At 31.3% G+C, this 12,825-nt stretch overlaps 1 protein-coding gene across 2 annotated transcripts in view; it reads left to right on the forward strand.

Annotated features, from left to right (window-relative positions):
* WDR11_1 (WD repeat-containing protein 11) overlaps positions 1-11,282 on the forward strand; it is a gene marked incomplete at its 5' end in the record, with an annotated part of 34,603 nt that extends 23,321 nt beyond the window's left edge. For both annotated transcript variants that reach the window (XM_051216153.1, XM_035732963.2), the window contains 5 exons: positions 460-788; positions 3,070-3,380; positions 5,127-5,207; positions 6,808-6,952; positions 8,672-11,282. In XM_051216153.1, coding sequence (XP_051066718.1) covers positions 460-788; positions 3,070-3,380; positions 5,127-5,207; positions 6,808-6,952; positions 8,672-8,814 — 1,009 coding nt within the window. In that variant the 3' untranslated portion in view covers positions 8,815-11,282. The remainder of the gene's footprint in view (positions 1-459; positions 789-3,069; positions 3,381-5,126; positions 5,208-6,807; positions 6,953-8,671) is intronic.
* Positions 11,283-12,825: the final 1,543 nt, after the last annotated feature.

Here is a 12,825-nt window from a genome sequence, read left to right on the forward strand (position 1 = left end):
ATACTTAGTTTGTAAGACGTCGATTAAAGTATAAAACATCAACACATGCATTACTTTTTATTATAGAATCATGGATTGTGACTAGTTTCTACCTATATTTTGTTCATTTATTTGTGGTACTAATTGTCTACATTTTTCAATTGACTTGAAGTATGATGGACCTTGTGATTTTGTTTGGAAAAGGCGTACAAGATTTAGTGATTTGTAGACATATTGTAAAGAAGTATAAAAATATTTCTGGTGTGATGAGCAAGAATTATGTAGAGTTTGAACTTGCCTACTAGTTGAGTCGTTTTGTTCTTATCAACTAATGTGGCTTTTGATTTCAACATTATAAGTATACCGTAACGATGATAAACAGTGTGTCACTTAGATCGAAACTGTTTAGTAAGTTGAACATCATACAAATTTTTTTTTAACAATATCTCACACCAGTTTCTTTGTCCACTTACATTGTAGACATGAATTATCTACCAGTTTTATGAACTTGTCGAATACTACCATTATTGAACGTTGTTTATGGACTGCTCAATTATTTGGCGATGTATATGAAGTAAAATTTTGGCGATTGGTTGCAAATCGTTTACTATACAAAAAAGCTTTACATCACAATCCACAACAATTAAATAGCCAGTTATGGTCTCGGTATTTTTTAGATTTATCTTGGGATTTTTTAGCTGACTGTGATTTATATCGTCAGAATGTTGAAAAATTTATATCATATATGGAAAAGTCGCATAATTCACCTACTGAAATTATGGATTGTGTTAATACACTGATTATGGTCGGTAAGTATTAATTTGACTAAGGTTTCGGTTTCGGTAAACGTGGCAGCATAGACAGGTTTAGCTTATTGTCAGTAGTTGTCAGTTACACATTGATAATTGCTCCTATAAGAATATATTTATTATATTGTACCGAATCGTTATTTCTCTATTTTCACACTTACTGATCTACTATTTGACAACAGTAACTTGCTAGGTTTGAGAACGCATTGTCCATCAAAGTCTACTATCGCTCTGTCCACATCACGGTTATTAGGAATTCCTTGCATCTTTATTATTGTCGTCGGGATTTATTCTCAACCTATTATCCAGACAAAACGGGGTGTCGTAAGAGTCTTACTCATCTTTCCTTGATTCTACATGTTCGCGATTTGGTTTCTATGTTACTCAATATTTTTAAAGTTACCACTGTCCTCATCCCATAAGTTCTGTAGGAAGCCGCCTCTGCATGGAAAAAGCAGACTGACAACATTTAAGGAAGATTGCATTTCTAATATTTATTAGCTACATCAGTATGTACTGCCAACAGACTTAAAGTGGTAAATTGACAACCATGTCTTGTCTCTGCTATACGTTCGTGTTTTACGAATTTCGGTCTAATTTGATCTCCGTTTAGTACAGTAGGTGCGTCATCCTCCAAATGCCCTGCTACGGCCGAGAGTGGGGGAGTCCGCTCTCCCTCTCGAAATGCTCTCACATGGCCACGCGTATATAACCTCTGCCAGGGAAGTCCTACTCACTGCCTTCTCGTAGTGGGGGTGTTGTTTACGAAATTGAGAGGACGAAAAGCGAATGTCCGGTGCCTTAAGCGGATCCCAAACCAATGGTGCACAAGGGCTCTAGTATCCTGCGGGAACAATTGGCGTATGAACCAATTGTTGGTCACCGGCTACCATGGGACTGCATCTCCTTACGATGCTCCACTGCCTTGTGGATCAGACCTTCAGGTCGAAGGCTCCGAGTGTGGTCCTCTAAGAAAATCACCTGCTTCGGTTTGGGCACCCGGGCAATATCACAGCCCTCACATAAATGAGATTTGTGTGGCACATATGGATTTGGTGCCTCCTTGTACCAATATCTATGTGTAGGTGCATCATAGTTCCATATAAAACGACTTCTTAGTAGAGACGTATTTGCTTCGTGATAGAATTGTGCAAACCCTGTACTGTATTTATAGCAGCTTTTCAAAACCCATATAAATGGTTTCATTTGCTATATATATATATATATATATATATATATATATATATATATATATATATATATATATATATAAGAATTGATTCAAGTTACAAACTTAAGCGACTACGTCAAGGTTTCCGATTGTACCCATGTAAAGTGCCAATTACAAGTTTCCTAATGAGAATGGAATTTGTCAGGAACTTGATAATCCTAACACTAACAAACACTTGGATGAAATATCAGTCCTCTTAAACTTATTTACATTCATTTCATTCCTGCATTCATAAGTGAATTTTGCCCTCAACAATCCAACTTATCGTAAGTATCAGCATATGGTTATCAATTTATTTGTATTGGTGTTTTTGATTGCAATTAATTAGTCTTTTTTGGCATGTTTACATCCCGTGTAGATTACCTCGATAATGCCATTAAATCATAAGTCCTATAAGCAGCAATAGATGGTGGCTAACAGGAGAATCCAGGACGCACGTTTCGTCCTATTTGTGATTCATCGACTGGATACACCCGTATCCGAGTAGATGTTCACTTCAAGACTCAAATCCAGTTACGTTTGCTCAAAACCCCGTAGTGTTATCTATCTAATTGCTGAGTACAGATAGCCACTGGTTTGTGCAACGGGGTGAATTTCTATTTATTTGTATTGGTTGTTTGGATCTTCCCGACTGCAATTAATCAGGGTTATGATTGTCGAGTTTCATTGATATCTCAAACCGATTTAAGTTAGACAAGCAATAAAATTCTGAAAAAACAGGATGAACATTCCGTGCTAGTATGTGAGTCTTCGAAATCGCGCTTCCACGACCCCTGTAACTTCATGATGTTTAAATCACTAAAATTGCTCATTGGATAGTCTACGGTCAACATCTTAGTCTGAAATGGCTCGATGAACGTCACTCTAGATTGATGATTCTACCATGACCATAAACTCGCTCGTTCGATCCTGATTGGTTTGGAAATATAGAGTTTAGCCTTATCAGTCTTGCTTTTTAAAAACCAAACTATTAATTATTATAATTATAATTTGAGTTATCTGCAATTTCATTATGATTGAAGTAACAATAATTAACTAATTTTAATTTAGGTCAACAGGATCGTGCAGTTTCTTTACTACTGGAAACACCTGCAGATTCAAGTAATTATTCTATAAATATGTATCGTGCTTGTTTGTTTACGGCAAATATTGCTAGAAAATCTCTTCTGTCCGAGTCTAGCGTAAATCAACCAGCAGAAGATAATTATTTAAGTGTAATAAAATTAGTTGCTACAAATTTACTTTCTAATGGAAAAATTAATGATGGTATTGGTTTATTGTGTCTTATTGGCTTACAAGTTGATGCATGCCGTTACTTAGAATCGTTCGATCGATGGGATCGTTCTGTATGGTTAGCTAAGGTAGTTATTTTATATATTTGATCATTTTCGACCGTATAATATTGACAGTTAATTTTATTGATACAATAATTCCTTCTGATGATAATTTCTGTCAAAAACTTTTAATGTATTAAGAATAAGAGGAGGATATTTTCCTACACTAACTTAAAAGTACTGAATACTGTCTTAGAAAACTGATCTAAATGAAGTTAGGTGATAAGTCTTTCATTAAAACAAATGTTTTGTGCCTCTAACACATACTAACCAATAATAAATCCGCTAATTTTAGCATTGTAATACGTTAACTCTTGACAGGATATGCAACATTCTCCAGAACATTCGTCAGAACATCGGAAAAATTATTATTAGACGAGACTAGAATTTATGGATGAACAAATCAGATTTAAGATAAATGATCTTGAATTTTGGAGCAAAATTCATTAACTCATTTGGCTAAATACCATTTTGGCATTCTAGCTAATGTTAATTCATGATGAAAACATTAAATTTAATTCATAACACTAACATTCAACTACAAATTCTAATCCTAATTCCTCACACCAATATATAACCCTCATTTAACCCTGGTAAGTGTACATTCCAAGGTCATTTTAGTGTTGTTCAAAGGTCCTCCATAAATTGTGGTCTTACCTACAACTACTAATAAATGACGAATTTCGACAAACAAACAAACAAACAAACAAACAATGTTTGTAATATAAAATCTAAACAAACATATTTATAATTAACTGTAATTTCTAAATATCAAGATATATTGTAACAGTTAATAAGTCAAATGTAATGGGAATATTATGAATTAGTTATATATACTAAGTGATATCTATTGAAAAATAACTTTCAAAAAGTTTCACATTTTTACTAATTTCTTTGTTCCTTAACAAAATACCTGTACATGAACTCTGATTCTTTCTTGATTTTTGTTTTTTTTCGTTGACATTATTTAGTATTGATAACTATGTCCGAATGTTTGTCTTAGATTACGTTTTCTATTCCTGGCTATTATTTCATCTAGTTCATATTATTATACACTAAGTTATACGTTTTATTGTAAGGAGTTATTGAATTAATAAGATGAAAATCAATTTTTTATAGATTCTGAAATGGATAGTGGGTATTTTGTTCGAGTCCAGTTGCGATAGTTCACTTAATGTCATTGTCTTAAAATATTGGGCTCGGTGGATTGAACATGTATTATGAATATCATCATAATAGCTTTTACTTAGCGCGTTGATTCACGACTTTAGGACTGGGTGGAAAAAGCGAAGAGGTGGAGAGTTTATGAAATGGCACTGGGATATGATAGAAAGCTGTGTAAGACTTGTGTCTGTTAATTCATCACCACTCTCTGGCTGAGATGCTAGAGATGAGGAAACTCAGCAGTGATGTTATCGTAGTTCTTTTTACAATCATCATAAAAGTAAGAGGAACTCTCTTAGCTAAAAATATTTCTTATAGTTTTGTTTCCAACTGAACTATATCTCCTATCATGTATCGTTCTCGTTCACTGATCTATTTGGTTGTACACCCTTCTCCTTCCCTATTCGTCCACAATCTTATCGTTGTATTTGGGTGCCACTTTTCTGTTGTTGGCACCCAGTTGTACCAGAAGATATGTATATTGAATAAAATAGAATACTATATTTATTACTTGCTTATCACTAGACTATCATTTTTTAATTATCGTGTTCCTTTTTTAGTGTCCGTCATCATTTACTGTTCTCACTTCCGCCTGTTTTTTTTTTTCAGTGTACATTATCAATTGAAGAACATGATAAAGTAATGAGACGTTGGGCGTCCTATTTAGCTTCATCTCAGGTTAATCGAAAAGTATGTCCAGATTTGTTTTCAATTATTCATTTTCATTGAAATGTACCTTGACAATTATGTATTTCAATGTGGCACGTCTATCTAGGGTGTTCCAATTATTTACTCATGTTTAGTTAATTTTCCCTTCTGTTTATTATATTTGAGTGTCGAAAATTAGTTGTTTTCACTAAAACACTTTTTCAACTGTTTGTTTTCTCCGGATATTCAAATATTTGTTCTCATATTTTAATATAGGACGATAAACAAAACAGCACGTGCCTAGACATCATTATCTTTTCCTAATATTTGGTTCAGTAGAATTACAAGTATTATAAATGTATGTTGGTGATAGTTAACTCGGAATGTTGAAACACTAAATAACTTATTTGGTATTAGCATAATATATACGTAAATACTTTAGATTCGACATGTTTGCTTGTGTATATCAAACATTCCTCTCCAGGACTACATTTCCCCCCATTTGTATTCACAGTTTGGAAGTACTAGTTGATCAAATACAATATTCATTTCATTATTCTTATTTTTTTCTACTTATATCGCTTAATATTGGTCTTCTACGTTTTCAATAAGGGACTGTATGCTCGTATAGCTGAATCAAGCTCTAAGTTGTATGAATCATTATAAGTGTAACTAAACTTGAAAAATATACGTCTTATACTATTAAAATTAAGTAAATATCACCTTCGTCTATTTATATTTCGTTAATAATCACCAACCTAGAGTTATGATGATGCGTAGTAATGTAGTATACGCTCTTTGTTTACTTCCTCTAACTATTCGGAGTTATTGCAAAAGAAAACAAACAAATTACTGTCACTTCATATGTATGTTTAATTGTTATTTACGTGTCGTAAATAGTGTTTTTATCTGCTAGTAAATCATTAATAAAACTTGATTGACAGTTATTATTCACGAATTATTTCGTCATCAATGCATTCGCTCATCACCTTCATGATTCTTAATTGGTTGATTTTTCATGCAATAGTTTACTGCTTATTCATCAGTTGAAGGATGACTGAATGTCAAGAGATAGTTCTTGCTTTTATCTATTAAGAATCACATTTTTAAAATCTAATCTTGAGTCTATATCTTTCGAATTCTTTTGTGTACTTTACAACCATAATCTTTTCTGTAAGTAGAGTCTCCTTCTAAATTTGTAACTGTAACTAATGATTTGAAAAAATTACGATGATTATTACAAGCACTTCTTTTAGATTTTCAACTTCAATATTTCAAGTGATCAACATCAGTTCAACACTTAAATGTTTTTACCTTGAACCTATTGCATCTTCGCCTGTGTAACACGAATATAAATACAATCTCCTACTCAATATTAATAATCATTGCAATCATAAGTTATACTACATTTTTCTTACTATCACGCTCCAATCTTATTGCACTGTTACAAATCACTGTGATTTAGGTCAGTTTATGTCTATTAGCTATCTGTAATCTATAGTCCATTGAACAAAATTGTTATGATTATAATAATTACCTTTCTATAACTTACTGTTTATATTTTCAATGTTTATAGTAACAATAATATGACTATTTTGTTTTCTCTTTCTTTCCTCTTTTTTTAAAAACAAACATCTTAAAGGATTTAGCTATACTCATTTATGTTTATTTAGAAGATCATTCTAATGTCTTAAAGTTACTTTTTAATCTTAAACAATATCAGTTAGCAGCTAGATACCTGGAAGCATGCCGTGAATTAAGCCTGTTGGATACAACTAAAGAAACAGGTAAGTATTTTGTCTTTTTTGTTTTAATAAATTGGGATTATTATTATTCTCTCTCATATAGAGATTTCGTTTAAAAAATCTTTTCTTATTTGTTTGGTGCATGTGTAATCAAGGAGTTAAGCTTGTGATGAACAGTGTTTGTTGATAAAAATAACATCCAGTTGTTTCAATTTCACTTAATCAATTAACAATGAAATTCTAGACTTGTATTATTCAATTCAAATGATAAATGGTAAGAATATGTATTATATATTTTAAATCTGTACACATAGTTGGTGTAAGTTATAAACCTTTTAATCTGTCTAATCAATTACATAACTTCTTACTTAGTTTAAAAAGTATGAAGACTTTAATTTGATGAATTGTTATACCACTGCATTCGCCTGTTTAATATTAGTTTTCGTTTTATTTTTATTTAAGAGAGGAGAAATTCAAGATCGTTTATGTGTTGTAAAACATTTCATATTGTTCTATATATTTGTGGTGGTCGGTATTCGATATAATCCTTAAACTTCGTATACAGCTCGTCTTGATAACCGTTCTGTATAACGTCCCAACGGTATATTAATCAGAAGGCAAATACGGAGTGTTGATTACGTTTATTGCGAGACCACACACATATATCCAAATGTACAGATGCGTTAAACAAGAATAGAAGAGTTGTGCTGAAAGGCGAGCAAGCGAGCGAGAGCCAGAGCAAGAGCTAGACGAGAGTGCGAGTGTGTTGAATATGAATAATATGGACGTATATATACCATGTGAAATGAATGAGTAATCGAATCAAATAAGCAGTTAGTAGTAAGACTAACAGAGTGAATAAATGTGTAGGCCGTAATCAATATTCAAGCATGCGTATTTCATACAAGCACAAAATAATAAGGATACAATAAGTTGTTATAGTGCGGATGACTTTTTCCGCTAAATGAGTTAGCAAAAGGGCTTAACTGAGTTAAATGAGAATAAACTCAATTGTACGTGAGTCACTATATATTAAGCTGTGTAATCTGATCTATTTTAGCATGTTTCGATAGGTTAATTTGATCATCTTGTTATCAAAGTGAAGTTGTTTTATTAGAATGATTTTTGAATCACCATGTTAAAGAAAATAGTTGCTATCCTAAAAGCACGACAAAGCTGCCAGAGAATCTAAGACATTCCGTCAAATCAGCACCCAATAGAACCTTCTGGGATATCAACGTGGCATACTAAGATTGAACAGTAGCATAACTTACCTCTTTTCGGATTAGTTGAATTGTGATGATGTTATAACAAACGCTAATATCTATAAATACTCATGATTTTTTGTACATTTTGATTCTTATCCAGTAAACACTTCTTCAGCCTTCTGTCTTCTAATTTTGAGACTGGGGTTCTAAACATTCGAATGCCGTAGTTGTATACCGTATTCTGCGTTAATCAAGTAGTGAACATAACAAAGTATAAAATAATTTATGATTTTCGGTACATTATGCTGATATCATAAACTATGTTCGCATTTTTTTATATTCACTAGTGTGAAAGGATTCTAACTGTGGAAATCAGCACAAAATTGATTTTGATTTAAGAGTTTATGTATGTATATAATTATGATACTATAATTTTCAGATTTGCCAATATCATATGTATTACATAATTAACATTTTATAAGTCACAATATTTACCATAATAAATTCATAGTAAGAATAATTAATATTTCGGTTACATTTTTTAAAAATACAGAATCATTTTACGAGTCAATATTTTTGGAATTCGGTTCATTTCTAATAAAACTTGGTCATCATGAAGCTGCTATGTATTATTGTAATTTAGCTGGAAAAATGGCTGATTCATTAAAAGAAGAAATAGATTTTCTTTTGTCGTAGAATAAACTTTAAACTGACAATAACATTCATCATCATTTTTGAACTTCATGATGGTGATGATAAGAAACCAAACAATTTTTGCCATTTCCTTAATCTCATATTTTCTTTTCTGTTCATTCCTCATTTATTTTAACCAAAAATACGAGTGGATATTGTTGACTGTGATAGATAGAACAATATATATAATAAATTATTTGACTTGACTAATATTATATTCCGTTTTGCACCTTTTTTTGTATTTTTTTTTACTTGCCAGTATATATGTATGTGTGTGCGGATAAAACTATTTTTCACTTTTTTTGTATTTCTATTTTGTTTTTTTTCAAAAAGTGTATTCTCAACTTTCCTGCCAACATTTCAATTTTGTTGTTTTGAATTTTGTTTGTATCGTCGTTTTTCTTCTGTTTTCTATTTGTTTATATATTTTAAAAGAGAAAGAGGAAATAATCATTTCTACGTGTGATTTTCGTTAGTATTCTTTATTCAACTTTTTGTATTCAATTTATCGATATAACTGTTATCGTATGAAGTGTGACGTCGAACACCACAAGTTGTTTGAAGTTAAACACGTAGACCGTTGGTTGTTGTCTCAGTAGTTTAAAGATTAAGCACTCCCTGCCAGTTTTGATGATTGTAGTTTCGATCCTCTAAGGAGTTTTTAGATGCGCACTATTTTTGAGGAGTCTCATATTGGACAAATCAGCTGTCCACTACTTCCTAGTTCTGTGTTCTTGTCTTACTTAAGCCGGTTCTTATTTCCAATAAACTTTTGGATTAGTTTTTTTCCTCATTCCCATCGTTAGGTATGATTTGTATTGCTATTCAAGTTCGATGCTAGATGACAGCATGAACCATACATTTTTCAATCGTCTAATAAATTTCTCATATTCTATGACCATGATATTAACAGTTAGGGACTGAGATTAATCAAAACGGTTTTGAGGAACTTAATTTATCGCCCAATCAGCAACAAAAGTGGTTGAAATTATACTCAATGAAATCTCGTTCTGTCCATAGTTGAGTTGAGTGTTTTATTATTTCGTTCTTTTTTAATAATATAAGGATACAAATTCTACTGATATCAACTAACATTACTAAATTTGTCAAAGTGAATTGTTATCATGTTTAGTCATGTCGTGTAGATCTAGTTTGGGCTTTGAACTGAAGACAGAGGTTTTATTTTTTAGTTGATCTTTGAATTGCTAGAGTTAGATGTATAAACCACTTGGTGATGACATTTTTTGTATTTTCACAGCATCGGTTTCGTTGATCTAAATGTTGACATTAAGTGTTTGATATGAAGTAAGCAAATATTTTAATTATTTGTGGATTTATTTATTATTAGAATCTGAGCTTTCGTTACCTCAAATAGTTTCAATACTTGTTGCTTGTAAGATATTTTTCCACTGAAATACGAATTTGCGAAACTGATTGGTTTTTATCATCACCTTACATAGAATAATATCTCTAGTACGTCTTTAATTACAAAATCTCAGAAACGTAGATTTTATTAAAGGATCTAATTTCCGCAATTGATACTTTATCTATTATCCTTGTCTTTATTTGGTGTGGTCGTTACGAATGCTCACCGAAGATCAAACTAGCGATTATGCTCAGAACTTTTGGGTACATTCAGACCACTAAGTTGGCATTCAGCAGTTTACATTTACTAGCTTCAATTGATCCTATATATTACTCAGCCAATGTCATCGGTAGGTAACTGCATATTAGTGCAACCTGGTTTACAATAGTTGTTTAAATAGGTTCACTGCATGATGTGAAATACGAAATTCTACAATCTCCACAAATCCCTTATACAAGTTCGAGTTTATGAAACTGCATCATCATTGATGCCTACACTCTGGTTCATATTTTTAGTTCTTTGCGTTATGCTACTTTTCATTAAATAGTAGTTTGAAATGTAATCAATCATTTACTTAGTCTTTTCCGCAACTAGTGTTATCTCAGGATTACAACGAATCAATTTTTCATATGTTAGTGTTTTTATTGAAAGATCTATCTGTTTCCTGAGGGTAGTGCCTAGTTTATTTTCGTTAATTATATTCTTGTTTGAAATGGAGCTGTGACTGGTGATTTGTTTTAAATGCTGTGAAGTTTTTCAACCTGAAATATTCACTGACTCTGTTTCGCATCTAAGCATCTTTCAAAACTAAGAAGAAGTAAGTTACAACGAATGTTATCCAATGTTATTTTCTAGAATATAAGATAATGGAATCATGCTTTGTTAGCTAACCTCCCAGATAATGTTTAGAATAAGATATTAAATTGAACAGCGTTAAAAGAAATTTAACAACAGTTTATACATTCGCTTACTATCCTATCCAAATAAGTTTTTCGGTTAGTTAAGATAACTATAATCTGTACATACATTCGAGTCATAGTTGACTTAGATCCGGTGGAATAGATTTTTATCCCATTTAATTCATTACAATAGAGACAGTGTAAATTGTAATGACATATAAAGTATATTACAAAAACTTGTACATTTATTGAATTGTATTATTATCATAACTGTTTATTTGCTTACGTTTTATTGTTTAGAAGTGAATACTATTTATATCCCTGATTTCATCAACACACTGGTGTCAAGTCTATGAAATATTTGAGAAATTAAATGATGCATAACTTATAAGTGATGTGTCAAAACATTGTTTGTTCTTTGATTTGACTGTACATTATACAGATCATTTAGACTTCTATGGTTAAGTATAAATATTTAGGTAAATTATAAATAGTTCGGTTTTATGATTTTGAAAAAGCAAATCTAATTAAAGAACTGATAAGAATTCGAATAGATAAATAGTGTTGACAGTTAAAGAAAAAGGAAAATATTGATGGGTGGCCAACTGTTGGCTATCAATCTCCTATACAATGTGAAGCGATGCATAAACATTTTAACAGTTTAAATTTACATTTGTCATAAATTGTCATGTTTCATTTTATGTCAATATACTGATATTTAGTATAAGAAAGTTAACTTATTGACTATAAAAATGTACACTTATTTTGGTTTTTATGTTTATGAGATATTAATTCATAATGAATTGAAAAAGAAATACAACTTTTGTGTTATGTTTTATTACTGATTAGAGTGAAGTCTTGTTAACATTCAGAAAATCCACTCCATTATTCTGTAGCCTTCGTTTTGAAATTGATTTGAACCGTTGTGCACATTTATCGACTTTTATTACTTCCCTAAATATTTGTATTCTGGATACATTTTTCCAAGTTCAAAGCATCATGCATAGGCGATGTACATCTGTGCGAATGAATCTATTAAGTGTCATTGAAAAGTCTAATCTATTGGTCACCATCTAGTACTTGAATTTCGGAAGCATTTTTGTTAATTACTCAACTATTGTTTAATTAATATATAGTTATGATAAAACATTTTACCGACTCGTAAATGTGAAGTCGATGATCTTTTATGGTTACTTTAAATTGATCAATAAATTACTTGATTTTATTATTTCATAATTATGAGCCTCTTCTCTAATCTTCTAAACGTTATCTAAGTTTTAAATAAGCATTAAAAACTTGATCTATTCAAGTGAGATATAATGGTCAACATTGAAAGCTGTAGCCCACCAATAAATGATAGAACTGTGTTTAAATCTAGAAAGTATCCATCACTCAACAATTTAGATCTAAGTTCTTATCAATATTAATAGGTTAATTAAAAGGATTTTAGACTAGTGTTCTAACATTTAATGAAGTAGTCTTGAAACATTTCAAGTTCCATGAAGTTCATTGATTTTAATCAAATCAAAATGGTTAGTTTAAAATACAATAGGCTTACTATTAAGTTTGTTGCTTCATAAATAGTTTTTTTAAAACTATCTATATTAATCTAGATGTAAAAATTTCTGAAAACTAAAACAGTGATCCAGCATACACAAGGGGAAAACCAAGGTCCTCAAATACAACAGGGAGAACAGCAATCCAATCATTCTTGATGGCGAAACTCTAGAAGATGTAGAATCCTTCACA

The sequence above is a fragment of the Schistosoma haematobium genome, chromosome 4 (genome assembly GCF_000699445.3).
Source record: "Schistosoma haematobium chromosome 4, whole genome shotgun sequence".
NCBI classification, from domain to species: domain Eukaryota; kingdom Metazoa; phylum Platyhelminthes; class Trematoda; order Strigeidida; family Schistosomatidae; genus Schistosoma; species Schistosoma haematobium.